At 44.1% G+C, this 24,230-nt stretch overlaps 2 protein-coding genes across 2 annotated transcripts; both read right to left on the bottom strand.

Annotated features, from left to right (window-relative positions):
• Positions 1 to 7,561: 7,561 nt before the first annotated feature.
• Positions 7,562 to 8,257, bottom strand: LOC308093352 (E3 ubiquitin-protein ligase RNF185-like; the record flags this gene model as incomplete). Its single annotated transcript, XM_080439687.1, has 1 exon — positions 7,562 to 8,257. The coding sequence occupies one exon, from the start codon at positions 8,255 to 8,257 to the stop codon at positions 7,562 to 7,564; it is 696 nt and encodes a 231-aa protein (XP_080295813.1).
• A 2,741-nt stretch (positions 8,258 to 10,998) lies between these two features.
• LOC308093351 (integrator complex subunit 7-like) lies at positions 10,999 to 13,815 on the bottom strand (the record flags this gene model as incomplete). The annotated part of the gene is made up of 1 exon (XM_080439686.1): positions 10,999 to 13,815. One exon carries the CDS (start codon positions 13,813 to 13,815, stop codon positions 10,999 to 11,001), a length of 2,817 nt encoding a protein of 938 aa, XP_080295812.1.
• Positions 13,816 to 24,230: the final 10,415 nt, after the last annotated feature.

Here is a 24,230-nt window from a genome sequence, read left to right as displayed (position 1 = left end):
AATAATTTATATCTGCAAAGTAACTAGTAACTAAAGTTTTCAAATAATTGTAGTGGAGTAAAAGTACAATATTTGCCTCTGAGATGTAGTGGAGTAGAAGTAAAAGTATAGACAATTGGAAATACTCCAGTAAAGTAAAAGTACCTCAAAATTGTACTTAAGTAACATTACTTGAGTAAATGTACTTAGTTACTTTACACCACTGCATCCCAGTTTACACATATTGCAGAGTAATGGGCCTGGGACAAAACGAGGAGGAAGAGGGAGAGAGAACAGAACAGAACGAGAAGAGGAAAGTAAAATGACATGAGTGAGCTTTATTTGACAACTGAGTGGGATCAGATGTTCACAATTTTAGTATAAATAGCTAGCGGCCTGCTGCTTGGTCAGTCGCTTGTGCTATTATTCTATATGGTTATACAAGGCTTATACAACTTCTTAGTAAAAAAAATGGGGGGAAGAAAGAAATAGCCTTTATGCGGCTCAGCAAAGGACTGGGGTTTGGAGCTATAGCCTACGGGTTAATATCGGAATACTGATATATTATTGATTTCAGTTGTTACAATTGCAAACTTGAAAACATGACCCGCTTTAATTACTTCAGTCTATATTAGTAGCTTAATGACTAGTATTAAAATTCTATTGTCTTTTTTATGTCCATTATTGTCTCCGCCAGGCCGAAAGGCATGGCGAGAGAGTATGTTTTGCCCTCCGTCCGTCCGTCCGTGTGTCCGTCCGTGTGTGTGTCATTCTGTCTGTGTACAGCTAATCTCCGGCACCGTTGGCTTGATCGCAGCGAAACTGTGCACACACACTCCCTGGATGTCACAGCAGAACCTCTGCCCCAAATTTTTCACATGGGTCTTTTATAGCGCCACCAGGAGGCCGCTTTGTGCAAAACATATTTTTTGACCGTACTCCCACAGATTTTGTCCAAAAATCTTGCAAATCGGTACACAGTATCTCTATAGTCATGAAACAAAACGGGTCTTTCAGGTTTTTCATATTCCATCCTGATTGGCTAAAAATGGCTTCCAAAGTTTGCAGGAGAGGTCCGTTTACAACAAAATGCCTCAAATCATGCGCGCAGTGTGCGATTTCTGTGAATTTTTACACACACATTCCCACTAGGTAGAGGAAGAAATGCCACCCTTTTCACATTGGCCTGTTATAGCGCCACCAGCAGGTCTAATTTAACACAACATATTTTTGGAACAAAATGCCTCAAATCATGAATGCATGAATGTCCGATTGCCGTGAAAGGCCTAAGAACAAATGGCACCCTTTTCACGTTGGCCTATTATAGCACCACCATGAGGCCACAATAACCTACCTGACCTGGCGGAGACCTGTGCTCCGAGGAGCACTTTTTCTAGTTTGTATTTAAGTTCGTAAAGTTAACATAAGTATAACTAAATGCATTTGAAATAAATAAAACATTTATTTTTTTAGGATTCCAATACAAAAATTGCAAAAAAGAAATATCAGAATTTCAATTCAAAAATAGTTTTGTACTTTTGTGTGACATATAGAATGGCCCGACAGTATATGCAATGTGGCCCTCTGGAGTGAGTGTGGAAATATAGTGGCCCTCTCAATCATCAAAGTCGCCCACCCCTGTTCCAGAGGCTTTATTATTTACCTAGGAGAGGGACTGAATTTCATTTTAGAAAAAAAATGTAAATAATAATCTACAGTTGACTTCAAAACTATGCTTACCCTTCAGTAACAAGTAACGCCAAGGAGTCAAGAGAACAATATATTATGTCTTTAAAATGTAGTAAAAATCTTATAAAAAAAAGAGATTCTACTTATGTACCATACTGAAATGTACCGTACTATGTTATTATCCCACCACTGCTCCTGGTCTTTTAGTGTGGCGTAGCTAACAGACTGTATAGCTAACAAACTGCCTTCATCCCATGCACTTCAATCAGCGGTGGACAACATTTTTCAAAAGTAGAAATTACAAAGTATGTTTTTTTTTCTTTTAATATTACTGCATTGCTGTATTTAATTTTAGAACATAAAAAAATAATCTGAAAGTTTGAGTCCCAAGAGTCCCTTCCTAGAAAAATGTAGTGGAGTCAAAAGTTCAATTTTTCTATTTGAAATGTAGCGTGATGTAGTAGTAGAGTGAAAGTCAAGTGCTTGAATTTTTTATAAATTTTTAATAAAAAAAAACATCCACAAATTTACAGTACTCATAAAATTGGTGTGAGAGAAGAGGAGGCAGAGGACAGGGTGAGATGGAGGCAGATGATTCGCTGTGGCAACCCCTGAAGGGAACAGCCGAAAGGAAAAGACTAGTAAGTAAAATGTACGTACAGTAGTTACTGATCACTAAGGCTGGAAAGCATGCGATATTTCATAACATCATTGAATTCCTCGATAACATTATGACTAGGTAAGTCAAAAAAAGTAACAACAAAAAAGTGATATTGCAGTATATTGTTTTAATGCATGCGTTTAGGTCCACGGCTGACATATATCCCAGACAATGAATAGCATGCAAACACTGAATAAAAAGAGATTCAATGCATTATATCCTGGCCATGAAAACTAGAATGAGGAACAATGCACAGAATATTGGTTAAAGTCAACTATAGTTGACTAGTGTTAGTGTTAAGCGTGATCACACAGTGTATTAGTCTAGTGTGTGTGTGTGTGTGTGTGTGTGTGTGTGTGTGTGTGTGTGTGTGTGTGTGTGTGTGTGTGTGTGTGTGTGTGTGTGTGTGTGTGTGTGTGCGCGCGTGTGAGCTTAAAATCTATTGGCTACATGCTATAACATGCTAGACATGCTAGACATTTTACCCTCCTCCAGTCCTGTCCTCCCTTCTCCTCTCACTGAATCAAACTCATGAGCTAATAAGAACACCTTACGAACTGGGCATAGTATCTATTATCATGTTGTCAATTAATAACTCGGCCTATTCAAGTTATAATAAAACTGCAATACAGCCTACAACGTTACAGTGTCACCCAGATTAATTTATTCCCCATGCCATTTAAACACTCACTGATGGCAAGAGGTGCAGCCAGTCGCCTGAACATTGAAGTCTAACTTGGGGAAAAACATAATTCCGTGATGGAATCTGGAATCTTATACTGTAGGTCCAATGTGTTTATCAGACTCTCTGCTCACTGTATTCAGAGGCATCATGTCCAAATGATAATGCCATGGCCTTTGTTCTTTGTCTGTGGCACTTGAAGGTTTTCTAGAAAGGGAGTCAATCTTGCAAAAGTGATGAATGGACGTCCGTTGGACTGTTTTGCTGCTACTTAACGTAAGTTATCCTAACGTTCGACGTTATTTGAACTCTTCAGATAGTTCTCCGGCTGTGTTAGTGTTGTGGCTATGGAGATTGGTCATCTCTCCTTTGGTTCTTGCATAGTACCTGTGTTTGTAACACATCATTTCTCTTGTATCCAAAAATAGTGCCAGATAATATTTTGATATTTCATTTTAAACACGTGTTCTTGCTTGTTTTACCGGTATCCCCCCCCCCAGAAGCTTTACCCTAGACACTCCCACTCGCATCTCGTGTACAACACACCTAAATGTCTATATCATCTACAGTATAATATACCTGCTGTTATACCCATGCACCTTATGTCTAGACTTCATGCACATACGATGAATATGATATGTGTAAATATGTAGATAGCTTTTAGTTTTTCTTCTGATTCCCGCCCCCCCTTTCTCTTTTTTTAATCTTTTCTCTGGAAAAAACAAAAACTAATTTCCCCCACCCATTTACACCTGTAAACCTGTGATCCATTGTGAGGCCATTTTAAAGCAACAGGGCTCAGGCGACTTGACCGGCCAATTTTAGTATAAATAGCTAGCGGCCTGCTGCTTGGTCAGTCGCTTGTGCTATTATTCTATATGGTTATACAAGGCTTATACAACTTCTTAGTAAAAAAAATGGGGGGAAGAAAGAAATAGCCTTTATGCGGCTCAGCAAAGGACTGGGGTTTGGAGCTATAGCCTACGGGTTAATATCGGAATACTGATATATTATTGATTTCAGTTGTTACAATTGCAAACTTGAAAACATGACCCGCTTTAATTACTTCAGTCTATATTAGTAGCTTAATGACTAGTATTAAAATTCTATTGTCTTTTTTATGTCCATTATTGTCTCCGCCAGGCCGAAAGGCATGGCGAGAGAGTATGTTTTGCCCTCCGTCCGTCCGTCCGTGTGTCCGTCCGTGTGTGTGTCATTCTGTCTGTGTACAGCTAATCTCCGGCACCGTTGGCTTGATCGCAGCGAAACTGTGCACACACACTCCCTGGATGTCACAGCAGAACCTCTGCCCCAAATTTTTCACATGGGTCTTTTATAGCGCCACCAGGAGGCCGCTTTGTGCAAAACATATTTTTTGACCGTACTCCCACAGATTTTGTCCAAAAATCTTGCAAATCGGTACACAGTATCTCTATAGTCATGAAACAAAACGGGTCTTTCAGGTTTTTCATATTCCATCCTGATTGGCTAAAAATGGCTTCCAAAGTTTGCAGGAGAGGTCCGTTTACAACAAAATGCCTCAAATCATGCGCGCAGTGTGCGATTTCTGTGAATTTTTACACACACATTCCCACTAGGTAGAGGAAGAAATGCCACCCTTTTCACATTGGCCTGTTATAGCGCCACCAGCAGGTCTAATTTAACACAACATATTTTTGGAACAAAATGCCTCAAATCATGAATGCATGAATGTCCGATTGCCGTGAAAGGCCTAAGAACAAATGGCACCCTTTTCACGTTGGCCTATTATAGCACCACCATGAGGCCACAATAACCTACCTGACCTGGCGGAGACCTGTGCTCCGAGGAGCACTTTTTCTAGTTTGTATTTAAGTTCATAAAGTTAACATAAGTATAACTAAATGCATTTGAAATAAATAAAACATTTATTTTTTTAGGATTCCAATACAAAAATTGCAAAAAAGAAATATCAGAATTTCAATTCAAAAATAGTTTTGTACTTTTGTGTGACATATAGAATGGCCCGACAGTATATGCAATGTGGCCCTCTGGAGTGAGTGTGGAAATATAGTGGCCCTCTCAATCATCAAAGTCGCCCACCCCTGTTCCAGAGGCTTTATTATTTACCTAGGAGAGGGACTGAATTTCATTTTAGAAAAAAAATGTAAATAATAATCTACAGTTGACTTCAAAACTATGCTTACCCTTCAGTAACAAGTAACGCCAAGGAGTCAAGAGAACAATATATTATGTCTTTAAAATGTAGTAAAAATCTTATAAAAAAAAGAGATTCTACTTATGTACCATACTGAAATGTACCGTACTATGTTATTATCCCACCACTGCTCCTGGTCTTTTAGTGTGGCGTAGCTAACAGACTGTATAGCTAACAAACTGCCTTCATCCCATGCACTTCAATCAGCGGTGGACAACATTTTTCAAAAGTAGAAATTACAAAGTATGTTTTTTTTTCTTTTAATATTACTGCATTGCTGTATTTAATTTTAGAACATAAAAAAATAATCTGAAAGTTTGAGTCCCAAGAGTCCCTTCCTAGAAAAATGTAGTGGAGTCAAAAGTTCAATTTTTCTATTTGAAATGTAGCGTGATGTAGTAGTAGAGTGAAAGTCAAGTGCTTGAATTTTTTATAAATTTTTAATAAAAAAAAACATCCACAAATTTACAGTACTCATAAAATTGGTGTGAGAGAAGAGGAGGCAGAGGACAGGGTGAGATGGAGGCAGATGATTCGCTGTGGCAACCCCTGAAGGGAACAGCCGAAAGGAAAAGACTAGTAAGTAAAATGTACGTACAGTAGTTACTGATCACTAAGGCTGGAAAGCATGCGATATTTCATAACATCATTGAATTCCTCGATAACATTATGACTAGGTAAGTCAAAAAAAGTAACAACAAAAAAGTGATATTGCAGTATATTGTTTTAATGCATGCGTTTAGGTCCACGGCTGACATATATCCCAGACAATGAATAGCATGCAAACACTGAATAAAAAGAGATTCAATGCATTATATCCTGGCCATGAAAACTAGAATGAGGAACAATGCACAGAATATTGGTTAAAGTCAACTATAGTTGACTAGTGTTAGTGTTAAGCGTGATCACACAGTGTATTAGTCTAGTGTGTGTGTGTGTGTGTGTGTGTGTGTGTGTGTGTGTGTGTGTGTGTGTGTGTGTGTGTGTGTGTGTGTGTGTGTGTGTGTGTGTGTGTGTGTGTGTGCGCGCGTGTGAGCTTAAAATCTATTGGCTACATGCTATAACATGCTAGACATGCTAGACATTTTACCCTCCTCCAGTCCTGTCCTCCCTTCTCCTCTCACTGAATCAAACTCATGAGCTAATAAGAACACCTTACGAACTGGGCATAGTATCTATTATCATGTTGTCAATTAATAACTCGGCCTATTCAAGTTATAATAAAACTGCAATACAGCCTACAACGTTACAGTGTCACCCAGATTAATTTATTCCCCATGCCATTTAAACACTCACTGATGGCAAGAGGTGCAGCCAGTCGCCTGAACATTGAAGTCTAACTTGGGGAAAAACATAATTCCGTGATGGAATCTGGAATCTTATACTGTAGGTCCAATGTGTTTATCAGACTCTCTGCTCACTGTATTCAGAGGCATCATGTCCAAATGATAATGCCATGGCCTTTGTTCTTTGTCTGTGGCACTTGAAGGTTTTCTAGAAAGGGAGTCAATCTTGCAAAAGTGATGAATGGACGTCCGTTGGACTGTTTTGCTGCTACTTAACGTAAGTTATCCTAACGTTCGACGTTATTTGAACTCTTCAGATAGTTCTCCGGTTGTGTTAGTGTTGTGGCTATGGAGATTGGTCATCTCTCCTTTGGTTCTTGCATAGTACCTGTGTTTGTAACACATCATTTCTCTTGTATCCAAAAATAGTGCCAGATAATATTTTTATATTTCATTTTAAACACGTGTTCTTCTTGCTTGTTTTACCGGTATCCCCCCTCAGAAGCTTTACCTCAGACACTCCCACTCGCATCTCGTGTACAACACACCTAAATGTCTATATCATCTACAGTATAATATACCTGCTGCTATACCCATGCACCTTATGTCTAGACTTCATGCACATACGATGGATATGATATATGTAAATATGTAGATAGCTTTTAGTTTTTCTTCTGATTCCCGCCCCCCCTTTCTCTTTTTTTAATCTTTTCTCTGGAAAAAACAAAAACTAATTTCACCCACCCATTTACACCTGTAAACCTGTGATCCATTGTGAGGCCATTTTAAAGCAACAGGGCTCAGGCGACTTGACCGGCCAGATGTATTGATGCAGTGTGAATGCATGCATTTTGGCACACAATACCAATTAACGCAGTTCAAGCCGCCTGTTTTTGATACTTATATCGCTGATGACATCGCGATGAAGGTACATTTTCAATATATCGTGCAGCCTTCCTGTCCGCCCTACTGTTTGCCATCATTCCACATTTCCACCATCTAAAGAGTCTATTTCCTCTTTGTCCTGTGGGGGCGGGGGGGGGTGGCTAACACACAGGCCATTATCTTCATAACATGTCCTCATCTGAGGAGGGTGGTGTGTGTCTGCGCTGGGGGGCGTCGGGCGTGTCACGCTGCCACGCATGAGCATGCGCGCGTCGAGGCGGCCTGCGTGCATGTGTGCCATGCCCGGCCACCCACGGTGGCATATGCATGCCGCACTGCTCCACGTGTCGAAGCGGTGGTCCCCACGAATCCCGCCTATCCCGCTGCCTGAAGCCCAACCGTGACGCCCCCCCGTGGGCGTCCGGATGATTAGTGCCGTCGGGAAACGGAATGGCGGAGATCCCAAACGACATTTGGACCTCGCCGAAGGCGAAGCCTTGATATCCGCCCTGGCTTTCCGGCTCGGGCCTCAGTCCTTGCGGTCGCGGCGGCGTCTTGTCTCTGGGGTCCTGCTGGCCCGCCGTGCTCCCCCGTCCGTACAGGGGTATGACCTTGTCTCTGTTGACGCCGGCGGTGCACACGGGACACACCTGTCTGTTGGGCCTGGTCTCCAGCCACTGGTGCAGGCAGGGCCAACAGAACAGGTGTCCGCAGAGGCTGATCACCGCGTCCCTGGCGGTGTCCAGGCAGATGTTGCATTCGAAGGTGCCGTCCTGGCCGCCATCGCCGTCGTCGCGCCCGGACGAGGCGCAGCTTGGGCAGAAGGGGTGCGGGCTCTGGGCGGTCGCAGAGCCCGAGGCGAGAGAGGAGTTCTCCATTTAGATCCACAAACGAGAGGTATAGGCTGATGGTAACACAGCTGGCTTGGATGTACGAAGCTGATTAAATCACAGAAGCAGGTACGCTATTGATTTGAGCCTGCTACTATTCCACATTCATCCAGTTACAAGAGCAGCAGTTTGAAGAAGTTACTGTTATTGCGCGCTACCCTCTTATATTGTCAATTGTGATGTCACGCGAAGCTTGCCCAATCCAGTCCCATTGGTACACTCTCAGAGTTAAATTAACACTGAGGATTTTGCAGTGTAAAGCGGGGTCCAAGAGACGATAAAAAAACTTATCATAAGGAAGTCTGTCGCCTAATGTACAGTAAGGCCTATATTATAATAGCTTGAGTATCACTGATGTAATGTAGGAGCATTCTGAAGTTTGCCTGGGACTTTATGGTTGATTGATTGATTGATTGATTGATTGATTGATTGATTGTATTCTGTAAAATAATTATGGTCCCATCTGCTCTTCATAACCCATTCCAGTGGCGTGATTGACAAAACAAATGACTTGCTACTGTAAGTGTTGAAAGGTCATGTAATCGTGGAAGCCATGCAGTGAAGGCTGTACTGGCTATGTGTACAGTATGCCTCATGCTAGCTCCTAGGGGTGCAAACATGTAGTCAACTTAATGAGTAACAACTCGTCAAGCAGAACAGGAGTGTTTACGAAAGGGAAACAACAGATTTTTTTCCTTTACACTTGCTCTGTGTATATGTCAAAGAATTTATTTAAAAATACTACCGTTGGTTTGTTTATAAAGCGTTGAATGGCTTAGGGCCAAAAATAAATTTCTGACCTTTTAGCGATATATCATGAACCATCCAGACCTCTCGGGTCATCTGGGACAGGTCTGCTTTCTGTTTCTGTCCCCAGAATCACAACTAAACGTTCAGTTTGTATGCACCACATGTCTGGAGCAAACTCCCAGAAAAACTGCAGGTCTGTTTACAACTCTGAGCTATTTTAACCCATTAATATACAAGCTCATAGCGCGGCACTGAGTGCCGCCCTATGAGCTAGATCTGCTATTTTAGATGAAAATGCTTGCAAATCTTTGAATATATATTTTTTAAAGCAGACATTGGTAACTCAAATGTTTGCTTCTGGGGGGTGGTCCCTGGAACTAAATATTTTGAGATGGGGGTCCGCGGCCAAATACATATCATTTTGGGGGTCCTTGACATGAAAAGAGTTGGAGTACCACTGATATAGCAACATACTGTTAGGATTTAGAAAACATTTTTAGATTATGTATTTGACTGCGGAACCCCATCTCAAAATGTTTTGTTCCAGGGACCCCCCAGAAGCAAATATTTGAGTTACAAATGTTCGCTTTAAAAATATATATACGGTATATTCAAAGATTTCCAAAAATGTTCACGATTAAAAATAAATAGCAGATATACAAGCTCATAGCGCGGCACCGAGTGCCGCGCTATGAGCTTTTATATCTGCTCTTTTTGTAAAGCCAAAGTATAAAATAATGGTGAAAATGGTTGCACATATGCGGTTTTAATGGGTTAAACCAAATGTATATACCGAGATTTATATAGTATATGGGCATAAAACAGACACAGACGGTTGGGTGTGACGGGTCCTCTGACAGCGGGTACAATGGATACAGCTGTGGAGGGGCATGCCTTACCGCATGCCATTCGGCTGTCGTGTTAAGTAAATCAATCGATTGTGTTCTGGCTTGGATCAATGGAACTAACGTAGCACGCATTAAGTTCCTATGTAATGGTTACCCTTAATTTCTTTAAGGGTTTGGAAGAAAAAAACGACTTTATTTATTCTTACATTAATTTATATTATTAAAATTGTAGCGTTTTGGCAATTTTGGGGGGGGGGCCACTTGCAGTTTCCTCACGGGCACGGCCCACCAATGGGCCCAACCCACAGGTTGAGAACCACTGACCAAATGGACGCATAATGAGACATTTCTTTTGGTCATGTCGAGAACGCAACCCAAATAGACATTTTATTTATTATACCAATCAGCAGTTGGTCCAGCCCGCTGTGTCTGTCTATGGTGCTGAAATGGTCAAATCCTGCCCCCCTCCCCCAGGCGGTCTTTCTCTTTGTATTTGGGTCCCAATGAAAATATTGCAGGAGCAGGCGGTAGTCAAACTCTACGAGCATGAACAGGCGGTGAAAAATAATCTGCGGGTTGAACTGCGGGTTGAACCCCATTATGGGAGCAGCATAGCCTGGTTCCAGACAAATCTGCCTTTGCAAAATTGCATCGCACTTTAGCCCTCGGCAGATTAGGTCTGGCCCCCCTCAATAGAGATTTCGGGTACGTTCGAAAATACAGCACTGAGCGCACTGGCCAATACAAACTAATAGGCGAGTGTGCTCCGGTGCGCAATTTCCGAACGCACCCTTCATTTCTCTCCCTCCGAAGTCGTGAGGGACCAATCAGAGCCCAGTATCCAAATGTGGGCGGGCTTATCACCTTATTTGGAGCAATGACGTACAAGGAAGCACTGCTCTGATTGGTTCGTACAAGGAAGCACTGCTCTGATTGGTTTAGGTCTAACCAATAGAGTCCGTTTGGATCTTTTTGTAACCGCCCCTTGGAAAAAAATCTATCGTTGATAGGGACCAGACTAATATCCACGCAGTGTGTCGTGTGATATCGTCTGGCCACGCGAGGCTAGGAGCAGCAGATAATAATCAAGTGGGCGGAATGAGAGAAAAGAGTCACACAGGTCTCTCTAGGTCAACAGCGTCCGTACACATTCTGTTGTGAAGCAGTCTGGGCTCTGGCCTGTTGCTGTTGGGAGTACGGCTCTTCTAAGGACCTGACCAACACAGTCACCTTCGGCCCAGTCTTCCACTCCGCGCCACTTTCGTCCACCACCGACGCCTCGACGGTGACGACGTGGGTTCCTAGGTCGGAGAAGCCGAGCAGGAAACGGGTGCTGAAGTAGTCGCTGTGAGGTTGTACTCGCTGCTCAATCTCATTGGTGGTGTCCAGTGGAGTCCTGTTGTCAGGCCCGGTTCTACCCTGGAGAGTGGAAGTGACAGTGATGCAGACCAACCGGATCTTACGGAAGAGTCGTGGGGTGGATCCATTGTGCACCACCCCCTCCACCTTCAGGGTCAAGAGTTGGCCGCTCTGAACTGGGATCGGCTCGCTTGGTGTCCGCTGGGACGGTGAGAGGGTGAGCTTAACGCTGGTCGACTGGAGCTTTTGGAAGAAATACCGTTGGAAGGACAGTGGCACCTTGAGCAAAGCTACGACAGCGTCGCAGAGGCAACCTGTATTTATATAAGAGACAAGAGGATGCCTCTTGCTCAGTCCTTCTACTTCTTCCAGAACACGGTTGAATACTGACATCATACGCCTCTCGTACTCGCTCTCTGCCTGGAATGACCCGAGCGTGCCGCCGAACTCCTGAAAACCGTCCGACTGTGGGTCCAGTATCAGAGCTTCTATGACATGAGAGACAAGCAAGCAGCTCTGCTGTTGCAGCTCCACGTTGCGGAGGGTGGCGCAGTCTGCATTGAACGATGACCGATGCAAGTCAGCGTAGCGAGCGGCGAGGTTCCAGAACTCCTCCATGGAACCTTTCATCTGCGTGGAGATGTGTCCGTAGTGCGGCAGCTCGCTTCCCAAGGGGACCTTGGCGGTGGCGGCGATGGCGGGAGGAGGGTTGGTCTTCAGGCTGTTGCATGTGCAGAGGAGCTGTAACAGGGCTCGCAGGGTGTCGATACGCAGCTTCACAAAGTCCCGCTGGAAGGACAGGGGGCTCAGAGGGGTGCTCGCCGCCGCAAGCGAGGCGATGCCCTTCTGGTACGAGCACAGGGCCTCTGCGACGGCGCCCACGGCAGCGCCGTAGTCTCCGTCCCGCACGCGACTCAGGCAACTCTCGGCCAGGGAGAACTCCTTCAGGCTGTTCAGCCAGAAGTAGAAATGCTCCGAAGCCACGCAGGTCTTCAGGCTCCCATACAGCTCGCCAGAGAACTCGTGGCATCCCATTCGTGAGGCTTGGCGTGCGATGCGGTACACCGTCCAGCCGTTTGCCACCTTCTCCAGCTGCTGCTTGATGACTGACTCCACTTCGGCCGACAGAGATGACAAAGGTGCCCGCTGCCGCTTGTCCGCCGTGGAGTGACTGGCCACCCTGTACAGGTCCACCAGATCTCCCAGCAAGCCATCCCCGAGCACCGGCAGATGGGTGGCGATGGCACACAGAGCGTGGCACATGAAAACACGACAGGAGTCACAGGAAGAGTGGAGCTGACAGAGCAGGAACTCCACCGCCGCCTGGCTGAGGTGTGGTCGACTCTTCACCAACTGAACCAGGCAGGTGAGGGCCGTCTTGAGTGCGGCGTGTGCTCTAGCGCTGTGGTCTTGACTGCAAAGCACCAGAAGACTCTGCACTCCCAACAGTGAGTCCTGTTCCAGTTGTACCATGTCTTTCTCTGGACAGGAAACGGTGATGTTGGTAAGAATGACGACCCCCTGTGTGACCACCGCTAGGTTGCTGTGGTAACAGCATTCCTGTGCCAGCTTAACGAGCTCATTGAGCTGAGGAGGAACTGAGTACTGCTTGATGGCAATGGTTCCAGAGAGCGTGGCGAGGACAGCCAACATTCCCAGCTTCAAGCGGATGTAGGGGCTACTCAGTGCACACTCACTCAGGGTCTGAGTGCATTCTCTGCTCCAGAGGTGAGGAGTCTTCTTGGCCAAGAGCATCAAGTCCTGAATTGCCAGCCTCTTCACGGCTTTTCTCGGGTCGTCTTTCAAGTAGTGGAAAAGAAGCTGCAACTGCTCAGGGATGTGGATGAGAGAGGAGGCAGCCAGCTGGGTGAGGGTGTGCAGGATGACGATGACCATGGGGGTAGACGGGTACGAGTTGACCAGATGCTGTAGAAGCTTTCTGCTGCTGGAAGCCAGGCTGGCGTCGTGGTACATGTGCTGCATCACAGGGATCAACTTCAGCTTCAGGTCTACCGGAGTTTCCAGACCTTGGATCATCTCCCTGACCTTGTTGGAGATGGCAGCCGCAAAGTCCTTGGACTGCGCAGAGAAGCTTGCAGCGGCGAATATGGCCGCCTCCACCTCTACGTTGTCGTGAGAATCCAGACTCTGGCGAATGCTATGGTGGGCGTTCTTCCTGTCTGGGATGATGGAGGCCAGACTACCGAGCATCCTGAGGGTGATGGCTCTGGCCACGGGGTCATTGCTATGGATGACAGAAAACACCCTGTTGACAAACTCATCCAGGTTGAGGATCTTCTCCAAATGCTTCTCGCTCTGCTGGGCGACCTTCAACACGCAGAGGCGCAGGAAGTTGTTCCCGAGTGAAGACGTGAAGACGTCCGCTAGCTTGAGGAAGGCAGAGTTGACGAGGAAGGGGAACGGGTACTTCTGGAAGAGTTTGGGGAAGAGCACCACGGCCTCACACTGCTGTCCGAGGTTCCCAGACCTCAGTCCTTTGTCCAGCTCCATGAGAGCGGAGTTGGCGTCCTGTTCTTGTTGTCCATAACCGGCCTCCGACAAGAACGACTGTTGAGTTGAAAGCAACATCAATGTTAGTGTGTGTCTGAGTTGTACCTCAAACCGTTCGGTAAATTCTTATTACAAGGGCCTGAAAGCGAACACGTGGCTCTTTACAGAGACTAATGGTGACGTAGGCCTTCCCGTATATGTATATGATGATGTGCTGTAGCTATAGCTGCTCGGTGAAGAGTCACCACTCTGGTCCATTTTAGGTCATTAAGTTGAAAGAGTTGTGTGTTGTGTATTTTACCAGATGCCATACAACTGCAGAGGTGACACTTCATGACGTGTTGATGATGTATCCCTGCCCATATATGGTGCTTAGCTCTTGCTGCTAGAGCACCTTATATGGGAAGGACTCTGGACTCCGGGCCAAACCAAGAGCATTCCGGACCCATTTATAATGATGCCCGATGGCAACACATGCTCTCCGGTTATGCAATACCCGTTGTACCCATTGTACTCGCTGTCAAGAGTAACCATTGCACCTGTTTTACACTTGGAGGCCAGTCTATGACGTCAGTATGACATTATATTGGTGACATCAGGGACCTCCATACATGGGCATAAAATAGACACAGACAGACGGATGTGTTGTGAGCTTGTAGATCGGCTATTTGGGTGGGGGGTATTTTTAAAAAAATACATTTTGATGCTACATTAACTCATTTTGTTGTAACACGTTGTGAGCTTGTAGATCTGCTATTTTTGACAATTTTTGAAAGAATTTGAAGGGCTTAGGATTAATATAGAGTATATATTTCTTACAAATCTTCTCTTATGGGGCCCTTGGCACAACATATTTTCAAATGGGGGTCCGCGGCCAAACACATATCAATATGGGGGTCCTTGACATTAAAATGCTTGAGAAGCACTGCTTTAGATGGCTTGCTTGTACAGAACAACAAGATAGATTTGCAAGTTGCTTACCCAAGGTCTTCAGGCGTGACATTACCGAGGAGTATGTCCACAAACCAGCCGTAATAATCACCATCACAATCACCTTGCATTCCTGGAGACAGAAAACATGCAAAAAAACAAATAAATATCATACAATTCAATGATAGAACTCACCCTTGATCGGTGTCTAATGTCAACAGACTATTGATTGTTTTTGTATTGATAAGCAGTGGTGGAAAAAGTACACTCTGGTAGGAGACACCGCCGGATACATTGGCATCTTTATTATTATCATCAAATTATTGGCTCAGGAATGTGACCAAAAAACAAAAAAATCTCCATGAATTCAATGGTTCATGGGGTGTGTAATTGGGGTGAACTACTCCTTTAAGAGAAGTCCTGATTTGTTCTTGAATCAGGGACGCCTAAAACATATAAAGACTTACTGTATACTGTATTATGTACAGTTTCTGTGAACACCAGCATCCATATTCTGGGGGGAACATTAGCCAAAAAAAAACGCTTGTAGATCTGCTATTTCTTTAGTACAGAGACAACTCAGGTCCAGTTTACTAGAGGGTTTAAGTGGTTAAAGGAGGAGTTCACCCAAAAAATTAGTTATGTTCTATCAATTACACACCCCATGAAGCCTTGATTTCATGGATTTATTTTTGTTTTTGTGGCATTCCTAAGACAATAATTTGATGACCGTGTGTATTTCCGGTAGGAGACACAAATAATCTACTTTGTGTCTCCTACCGGATACATTAGCCGGTAGGAGACGGGAATCAAATTATTAGCTTAGGAATGCGACAAAAACAAAAAATAATCCATGGATTCAAGGCTTCATAGGGTGTGCAATTGATAGAAAATAAGTCATTTTTTGGGTGAACTCCTCCTTTAACAACCTGTATTATTGCGAACGCAGCGGAAGTGGAGCTTACTATGAAACCGTGCTCGGCTTGTGTGTGAGTCTCTCTGTGTTCTGTGTGCAGTCACGCTCTCATTGGCTGCATGCACCCATGTGACTCACATGCGTGCACTGCCTGTAAGCAGCCACCCGAGTGTGCCAGAGTGCAGGAATTTAGACAATGCTCTGATTACAATGCACAACAGCCTGCAAAACACACACACACACACACTGTTACGACCCCCTGTCTAGGGTAGGGGAGGCGACATAATGATGGAGGACAAAGTCGCTTTCAAAGATGAATTGATTTTATTTTCCTTTTTTTATGCAGAGATCTCAAACTCTTTTTGTCTTTTTTTCACCAGTGCCAGAAACTTCAGGGTGCCGGTTTACATTTGTAAAAAGGCTAACTAATAAAGAAAATTACCCCCTAACCTAAACCTAACCAAAGAAAAATATACATTTACTAAACTCACTTACCTAACTAAAGAATATACAAAAACAAGTAGAGAAATGGTTGAACCAAACAAAAAGACCAAACACCCCTACAAGGCGAGTGAACAGATAAATACAATACTTAATAGAAATGACAAATATATACAGAAAACTCTTAACTCAAAATAATAAACTGAAATAAGTCAACTGAAGGGCAAACAAAATAACTGATCGTATCAAAAGTCACTGAAGGACAAATGAACAAACAGAACAAAGCAAGAACAAAACAAAACACAACAAAACAGGCTACATGGGTTCGGGGAGACAGAGGGATTGAATCTCTGCTAGCTCTTTCAAATGAGAGCAACCAGTCCCCATGACAGTCAGGGCAGAATGAGCTTTTGTAGGTGAGCTTCAGAGAACAGCCAACCCTGGCTTGGGCGGAGACAAAGGGACGACGAATGGGAGCAGGGGAAACAGGGCCAGAGGCTGGACCTGTCAAGCTGGACAGCTGGAAGTCAATCACTCACTCACTCATACCAGCACCACACCCAGACTCACTCACAGCTTCCACCACCACTCATGACCTTATATGGAACACAGAAACATAACAATATAATACAAGCCACACATAGCACAAAAATATACCCAAAATATAACCACACATAACATAACCATACGGCTAGGGCCGTAACACCCCCCTCCTTAAAGAAAACCTCCCCCCCCAAAAAAAGAAGTTTTTTTAAGCTGGGGCATAAACACGAGAAAGGGCATCTGCCAAGACATTATCAACTCCTTTCTTGTGACGAATCTCTAAGTTGAAATCCTGTACCAGTAATGACCATCGCATGAGCCTTTGATTCGAATTTTTCATCTGTCTCAGAAAAACCAAAGGGTTATGATCAGTATAAACAACTACAGGCAATGGGCTAGATCCCACGTAAACCTCAAAAAATTGCAGAGCAAGCAATAAAGAGAGAGCCTCTTTTTCAATAGTACTGTAATTGGTCTGAGGTGCATTAAATTTCTTTGAGAAATAACAGTTTGGATGGTCAATACCTGCGCCATCCTCCTGCAGCAGTACTGCTCCGGCTCCACTTCCACTCGCATCCACCTCCAACTTAAAAGGCATTTTGAAGTTTGGGGCAGCCAGGACAGGAGTGCTGCAAAGGAGAGCCTTACAGGACTCAAAAGCATGCTGGCAAGCAGGCGACCAGACATAAGGCTTTTTCACACTGGTCAAACTGGTAAGGGGAGCAACTACATCAGCGAAATTTTTACAGAAGGCACGATAGTAGCTCGACATTCCTAGAAAACGGCGAAGACTACGGCGTGACGTAGGTACAGGGTAGTCCACTATGGCCTTGACCTTGGCATCGATGGCCCGAACTTGACCCTGACCTACCTCTTTGCCTAGATACGTAACGGTGGCACGACCAAATTCACACTTTGACAAATTTAGAGTTAGATTAGCGCCCGCCAACCTACCGAAGATTAAACCAAGAGTGTGCATGTGCTCAGGCCACGTATCAGAAAAAGCAACAACATCATCGAGGTACACCTCACAATTTTCCACCCCAGCCAACACATTGTGCATAAGCCGTTGGAACGTAGCAGGTGCATTACGGAGTCCGAATGGCATAACAGTATACTGATATAGACCATCGGGGGTAACAAAGGCAGAGATATCTGAAGCACGAGCAGTTAAAGGGACCTGCCAGTACCCTTTAAGTAAATCAAGTTTTGTAACGAATTTAGCAGCACCAACACGGTCTACACAGTCCTCCATGCGAGGCAGAGGATACGAATCAGGTTTGGTAACATTATTTACCTTCCTGTAATCTGTGCAGAAGCGTTGACTGCCGTCTGATTTTGGCACGAGCAGACAAGGCGAACTCCACGCGCTAGAGCTGGGAATGGCAAGGCCATTATCTAGCAAATAATCAACCTCCTTTTTAAACAATGAGCGTTTAGTAGGATTCACCCGATAAGCATGTTGTTTAATAGGAGGATTCACACCTACTTCCACATCATGTGATAGGATAGTAGTGCGGGAAGGTATGTCTGAAAATAAAATGGGGTTATTTTCAATCAAATTAACTATGTCTGCTTGAGCTACTGAATCCAAGTGCTGCAAATAATCAGGCAGATTTTTCAGAATTTCAGAATTTTGCAGACGAGAGCCAGCAGAGCTCTTTGAATGCAAGCCATCACTCTCTGGGGAATATAGAGAAGGTGCTATGGACACAACTGAAGCTACCGAGGTGGGTAGAACTGAAGGCGCAACACTCTCAGAACGATCAAAATAGGGTTTGAGCATATTAACATGGCACACTCTGGTCTTACTCCGGCGGTCTGGGGTCGCAACTACATAATCAGTCTCGCTTAGCTTTTTTTCTATGACATATGGGCCACAGAACTTAGCCTGAAGGGCTGAAGTGAGAAACGGAAGCAAAATTAGCACCCTATCACCCACATTAAACGCACGTTTAACCGATTTGCGATCAAAATGTTTTTTCATTTTCCCTTGGGACGCAGTCAATGCGCTGCGTGCGATGTCACAAGCCTTGTGCAGGCGGTCTCTAAATTTTGACACATAATCCAACACATTTGAGGATGGAACAGTGGATTTCACCAACAAACGATCACGGAGCACCCGGAGAGGACCACGTACACTATGCCCGAACACCAGCTCAGAAGGGCTAAAACCAAGTGATTCTTGTACACTTTCCCGCACCGCCATGAGCAGAAAAGGTAAACCCTCATCCCAAGACTTGCCAGTTTCAGAACAGTACTTTTTCATCATAGACTTGAGCGTTTGATGGAACCGCTCAAGAGCGCCCTGAGATTCAGGATGATAAGCACTAGACTTTTTGTGTTCGATGGACAAGGAAGCGATAACCTGAGCGAAAACTTTAGAAGTGAAATTCGTACCCCTGTCCGATTGGATGGACTTGGGTAGAACGAAAATAGAGAAAAAATTAACCAGAGCTTTAATCACAGTTTTTGCCTTTAATGTGCGCAATGGAATCGCCTCAGGATAACGAGTGGCAGCACACATTAAAGTCAACAAATACTGATGACCTGACTTCGTTTTGGGAAGTGGGCCAACACAGTCAATAATGATATGTTCGAAGGGCTCTCCCATCACCGGAATAGGTAATAAAGGAGCAGGAGGAATAACCTGATTAGGTTTCCCCATCATTTGGCAAACATGACACGAACGGCAAAAATTTGACACATCAGATTTTAACCCTGGCCAATAAAAATAACGCAAAATGCGGTGATACGTTTTACGAATACCTAAATGACCAGACAAATTGTCATGTGCGAGACTAAGGACTTGAGAACGAAAAGGTTCAGGTACAACTACCTGCTGAACGGAGTTCCACCCGAGGTTGCCAGCGCCGGGCGGGAACCAAGTGCGCATCAAAATGCCATCCACTACACTGTACGCACTCTGCGCATCCTGCGCATGAGCGGCTCCCCAGCAAACAGTGAGGGATGGATCATTTTGCTGTGCCGAAACGAAAGCATCTTTATCGACATCAAACACAAATTCAGTCTTTATTGGCATCACATCAACCATCTTCTGCTTAACCATGGCGGCAGGAAGATTCACTGGTTGCTCAGAACACATAAAAGTGTCCTTCAAACTAATGTTCTCATCACAGCCCTTCCTTGCCTGTGCACGGGTCACAGCGCAGGCAGGGAACAATACCGAGGTGCCCATAGACTGATCCAAATCGATCACAGGATTCTCGACAATTTCTGGCGTTGGGAAAACTCTCCCCTGCCAAGTCATTGCCGAGAATTAACGAAACGCCGCCGACTGGTAACTGAGCGCGAGTACCCACATGCACAAAAACGGAGACCAGGGGCGAACGCAAAAACACAGAATGCAACGGAGCGCGTAATGAATTCATCTCCACCCCCAACAGTAGAGCATCAGATCCACAAAAGGACTTATTCGAGAAAGGCAACACATCATATAAAATGAGAGACTGTGACGCTCCCGTATCACGTAGAATTGTGATCGGCACCTGATCTATATCCTGACCTGATAGGGACACTGAACCTTTCAGAAGGAAGGGCCCAAAACATTCCTCCATTTCGTCTGACACAGGCGCCCCTGTGCCAGAGGAAAGTGGAGGAGGAATGGACTGAATGAACCCAACAGCTTTTGCTTTTTTCGGACTCTGAGTTTCTTTTCGCTGTAGAGTGGGACATGCCGAAATGAGGTGACCCTTTTCATGACAATAGAAACAATCACGAGTCTCCGAACCAGAGACAACATTAGATCCAGAACGAGGTGGGCTTTTTGACACAGAACATTTTTGATTCCCCCCCACTCTGCCGCCCATAGGATTGCGGCGTGCAGAGGGAGCAGAAAACACAGATCGGTGTGTCAAAACAAACTCATCGGCGCACACCGCAGCTTTAACCACATTATCTACCTTCTGCTCGTTTAAGTAGACAACAATACGCTCAGGTAGACAGGATTTAAATTCCTCTAATAATACCAAATCACGAAGCTGGTGAATAGTCAATACCTTGTTCGCAGTGCACCATTTGTCAAACAAGACACTTTTCTCCCTGGAAAATTCCACATGTGTTTGGTTGGCAGTCTTTTCGCAAGACCTAAACCTTTGGCGATACGCCTCCGGCACTAACTCATATGCCCGTAGTATGGTTTCTTTTACAACGTCATACTTGCGGCTCTCTTCAACAGTTAAGGCTGCACACACATCCCGAGCTTTTCCCACTAATTTGCATTGCAGTAATAGACTCCACATATTCTTAGGCCATTTCACCGTGGTTGCTGTAGAGATGATGGCGGACCAAGTATGAACATAGAAGTCAAATTAAATATGGTTTCCAGTTCATAACCAAGTGGACGGGTTGGCTCATCGCAAAGACCCCCCCCCTCCCCCTTTGGACACCAATCTGTAAAGGATCCTGCTTTGAGATAAAGGGGGAAGCCTTTATTACTCAATGGCATGCCTTCAGCCAGAAGACACACACATGCTCTCTCTCTCTCTCTCTCTGTCTTGCTAGATAAGGGAAACCTTAAACTTTTATGACATGAAAAGAATGTCTTGCTCTTCTGCCACAGTGTGACACACTAACTGCCTATAGCCAAGACAGTGAGCAACAAGCGAATGTGAAATAAACTGTTTTCGTGTCATGTTTTGTCACTTTAAAATATATAATTATTGTCCTGTACTGACTACAACAAAAATATGAACTTTGGTGTTTCTAAATGTGATGCTTTTCTGGTAAATTAGACTTCAATGTTTAACTGCTTGCTGTTTTACATAATGCCGTCATGTTTAATATCTAGGCAATTCTTAATTCATTGGGATTCCAAATATCCGGTCAAATGTATTAGTAGAAGGGCCTCAAGATAGTTAGCAGATAAGTTTAGTTTTTCATAATAGTAAGGAAGGTTGCCACACACAGCCGCCTTCAACACGCCCCCAATGGGCCAAGAAGGAGGAAGACCCCTCCTTCCAACTATAAAGAGGACTGGTCACCCAGTTCTCTCTCTCTCTCCCACCGCGCTCTCTTCCACCACGCTCTCGATGACCAGGGGGTCGACTCATCCCTGAGTCCCTTCTTTCTGCTCTCTCCGGGGTGCCAAATCCCCCCACGCTTCTCTCCTGACGACAACGCAACAACAGAAGGTCGACGAGAAGTCCCTTCCCCCTCTCCACACGGGTGACACCCTGTTCTACACTACTGCACAGACACTAGCTATCCATGCTAGCCAACGCCTCAGGTCCACCCCACGAGAAGAACCACGGGCCTACGTCCAGCCAAAGCCAGATGCCTGCTCCTGCTCCTGCTCCTGCGGAAAAGCTGCTCCGCTCCTTCTAACACGTGGGCCAAAAACCACACATCCTGTCTCCTCAATCCGAGTTGAGTGGAGACTGAGGACGCTCTCCAGCCAAAGCCAGATGCTCCTAGATGACAACTGCCTGGACACTAGCTAAACCTGCTAGCCACAGCCTCATGGTCTCTCCACCAGAGACCAAAGAATCATCTTCGCCCCTCCCCCAATGGACAGGCGAGCATAATGCATTTCACATGTGGGGTGGCAACTGAGTGTAGTTTTGAGGGCAGATTAGCTATTTTTAACCATTGATCTTTCTTTTTTCTTTATGACTGTAATCCCTTCTTCTCCTTTAGTATATTAAAATGTGGCCATTCGATCTGATCAGATTGTAGATCTGTTATGTTGTATATTGTTGAGATTTTAACCGGTTTCATCACCTTATGAAGTACTGATCTATTGTTCTTTTCCCCATTTCATTGGTTGTTTTACTATCCTAGGATTTATCTTAATAAACACATTATTTTGATATAAACGAAGGTCCTTTTTCCAAATGATTTCAAGCAAATATTTCCAATCATTCCCTAACCAGAACCCATGCATCATACTGTGTCAAAGATTCTTGCGTAGCCTTTTTCATGGTTGTGTTGAGGTGCAAATTAATCCCTTAATTTGCACAATTCCTTAATTTTTGGTGAAAATTGATATTTTGATTTTTCAGAAAATATTTTCAATATTTTCATAAATTATCATTATTATTTCCCATAATTATTACCCCATGTCCGCTACATAAAGTGGTGCCCCGTTGTGAGGCACAGTCCCTGATGTCTGGTTAGAGAATAATTGGAAAATTTGGAAATCTTGGAAAAATTGCCAGAGAAAATCTTTTGTTTAAAATAGGTCTCCCTAAACATCTAAATTCCTGTGGTGATAAGAGAACAAAGGGCACTTTAACCGTGCCCCTTCTCTCCACCCCCACAGATATTTAGAGAACTCATGCTGGCATCATCTAGTGGCCAACTTGCAGAATAATCTGAAGCTCGTGAGTTAGGGGTCTTGCGGAATCATCAAGCCTGTTGGAATAGCGATCTGACAAAGAGCTAAATTTAAGTCCATGGAGTCTCCCTCCGTGTGTATACCCTAGTGGCGTGAACAAATCCGTTACTAGAATAGTAATGTCAAATATCCTACATTTGATACATTGATTAATATATCTGCATTGAATTTAGTTTGATATTGTAATTACTGGATGCCCCTCTCCATTGTTGAGGAAGTTTGAAATACAGCATTCTTCACTTCCTGTAGAGTAAAAACAAAATTAACTAACTAATCCTTAGTGTAACCAATAACTACCAATAATTAAACTGCTAAAGTTGGTAGGTAGAAGTGAGACTGTGTCACACTTATTTTTTTTTTAACTGGATACAAGCAGACTTGTGCGCCAGTTGTAACTTAGTGACACATAGCGGTACACACATACCTAGCCCATCCCCTTTTGAACACCCCTTAAACAGGAACAGAAGGGGGGGGGGCGAGGAAGCCTGGTCCTTGTCTTGCATGTCATAAAACCACAGGCAGAGACAAACAGTAGACCACCTTTGTTTTGTTCATACTAGTGACTGGCTTGTAGTAACTAATAGTCCATACTTTGGCAGTGTAAACACTTCTATGGTAAAGGGCCGATGTTATTTAAAGGTTAATACACTTTGAGTTTGGGTATAGTTTCTCGTTCTAACTCTATTCTAAGACTAACCTGTAGTATTGTACAAATTATTTCCCCTTTTGTGAAACAACACAGTAAATCTGGCGATTGCAAACGATTTTCGGTTATAATTGCGTTAATTTTTCAATGTCTCGCTTTCCAAAGATCGTTTGCAGATTGTTCACGTTTATTCTGAGGTTTTTATAAATGGATAAAATTATTTGAATGAAAAAAAAAATTTAATTTTTTTTATTTTATTGAAGTTTTTTTTTGGATTAATTTTTGGAGTTTACTTCCCATAAGTGAGACTTCCCTGTCGAGTCCGACTGATTAGTCATAGAAAGAGCGAGTAACGCAACAAGATGTCTGAGCCCTCCACTCCACCCAGCTACACCGATATAATCGGGCAGTTAATAACATTGTTTACAGTGATATTGGGGTTAGTTTTAATATACGTAGATCCTTTAAAAGGGCTACGTCACGTGTTACACTCAATTGTATACACAATAAAACGTGCCTTGGAGTTTCTAACAGACAGCCTTGACCCTAAACTGCAAGACACTGTTCAATTTGACTTTGATAGAGATATGAGTCAGACTGGAGCATGTCACCTGGTTACACCTTTTAAAACAGCTAAAGGTCAAACAGACATAGAACAG

This window comes from Gymnoscopelus braueri, assembly GCF_963280865.1.
Source record: "Gymnoscopelus braueri genome assembly, chromosome: 10".
In the NCBI taxonomy this organism is placed as follows: domain Eukaryota; kingdom Metazoa; phylum Chordata; class Actinopteri; order Myctophiformes; family Myctophidae; genus Gymnoscopelus; species Gymnoscopelus braueri.
Note: the sequence above shows the minus strand (reverse complement) of the source record. Positions and strands in the feature narration are given on the sequence as shown.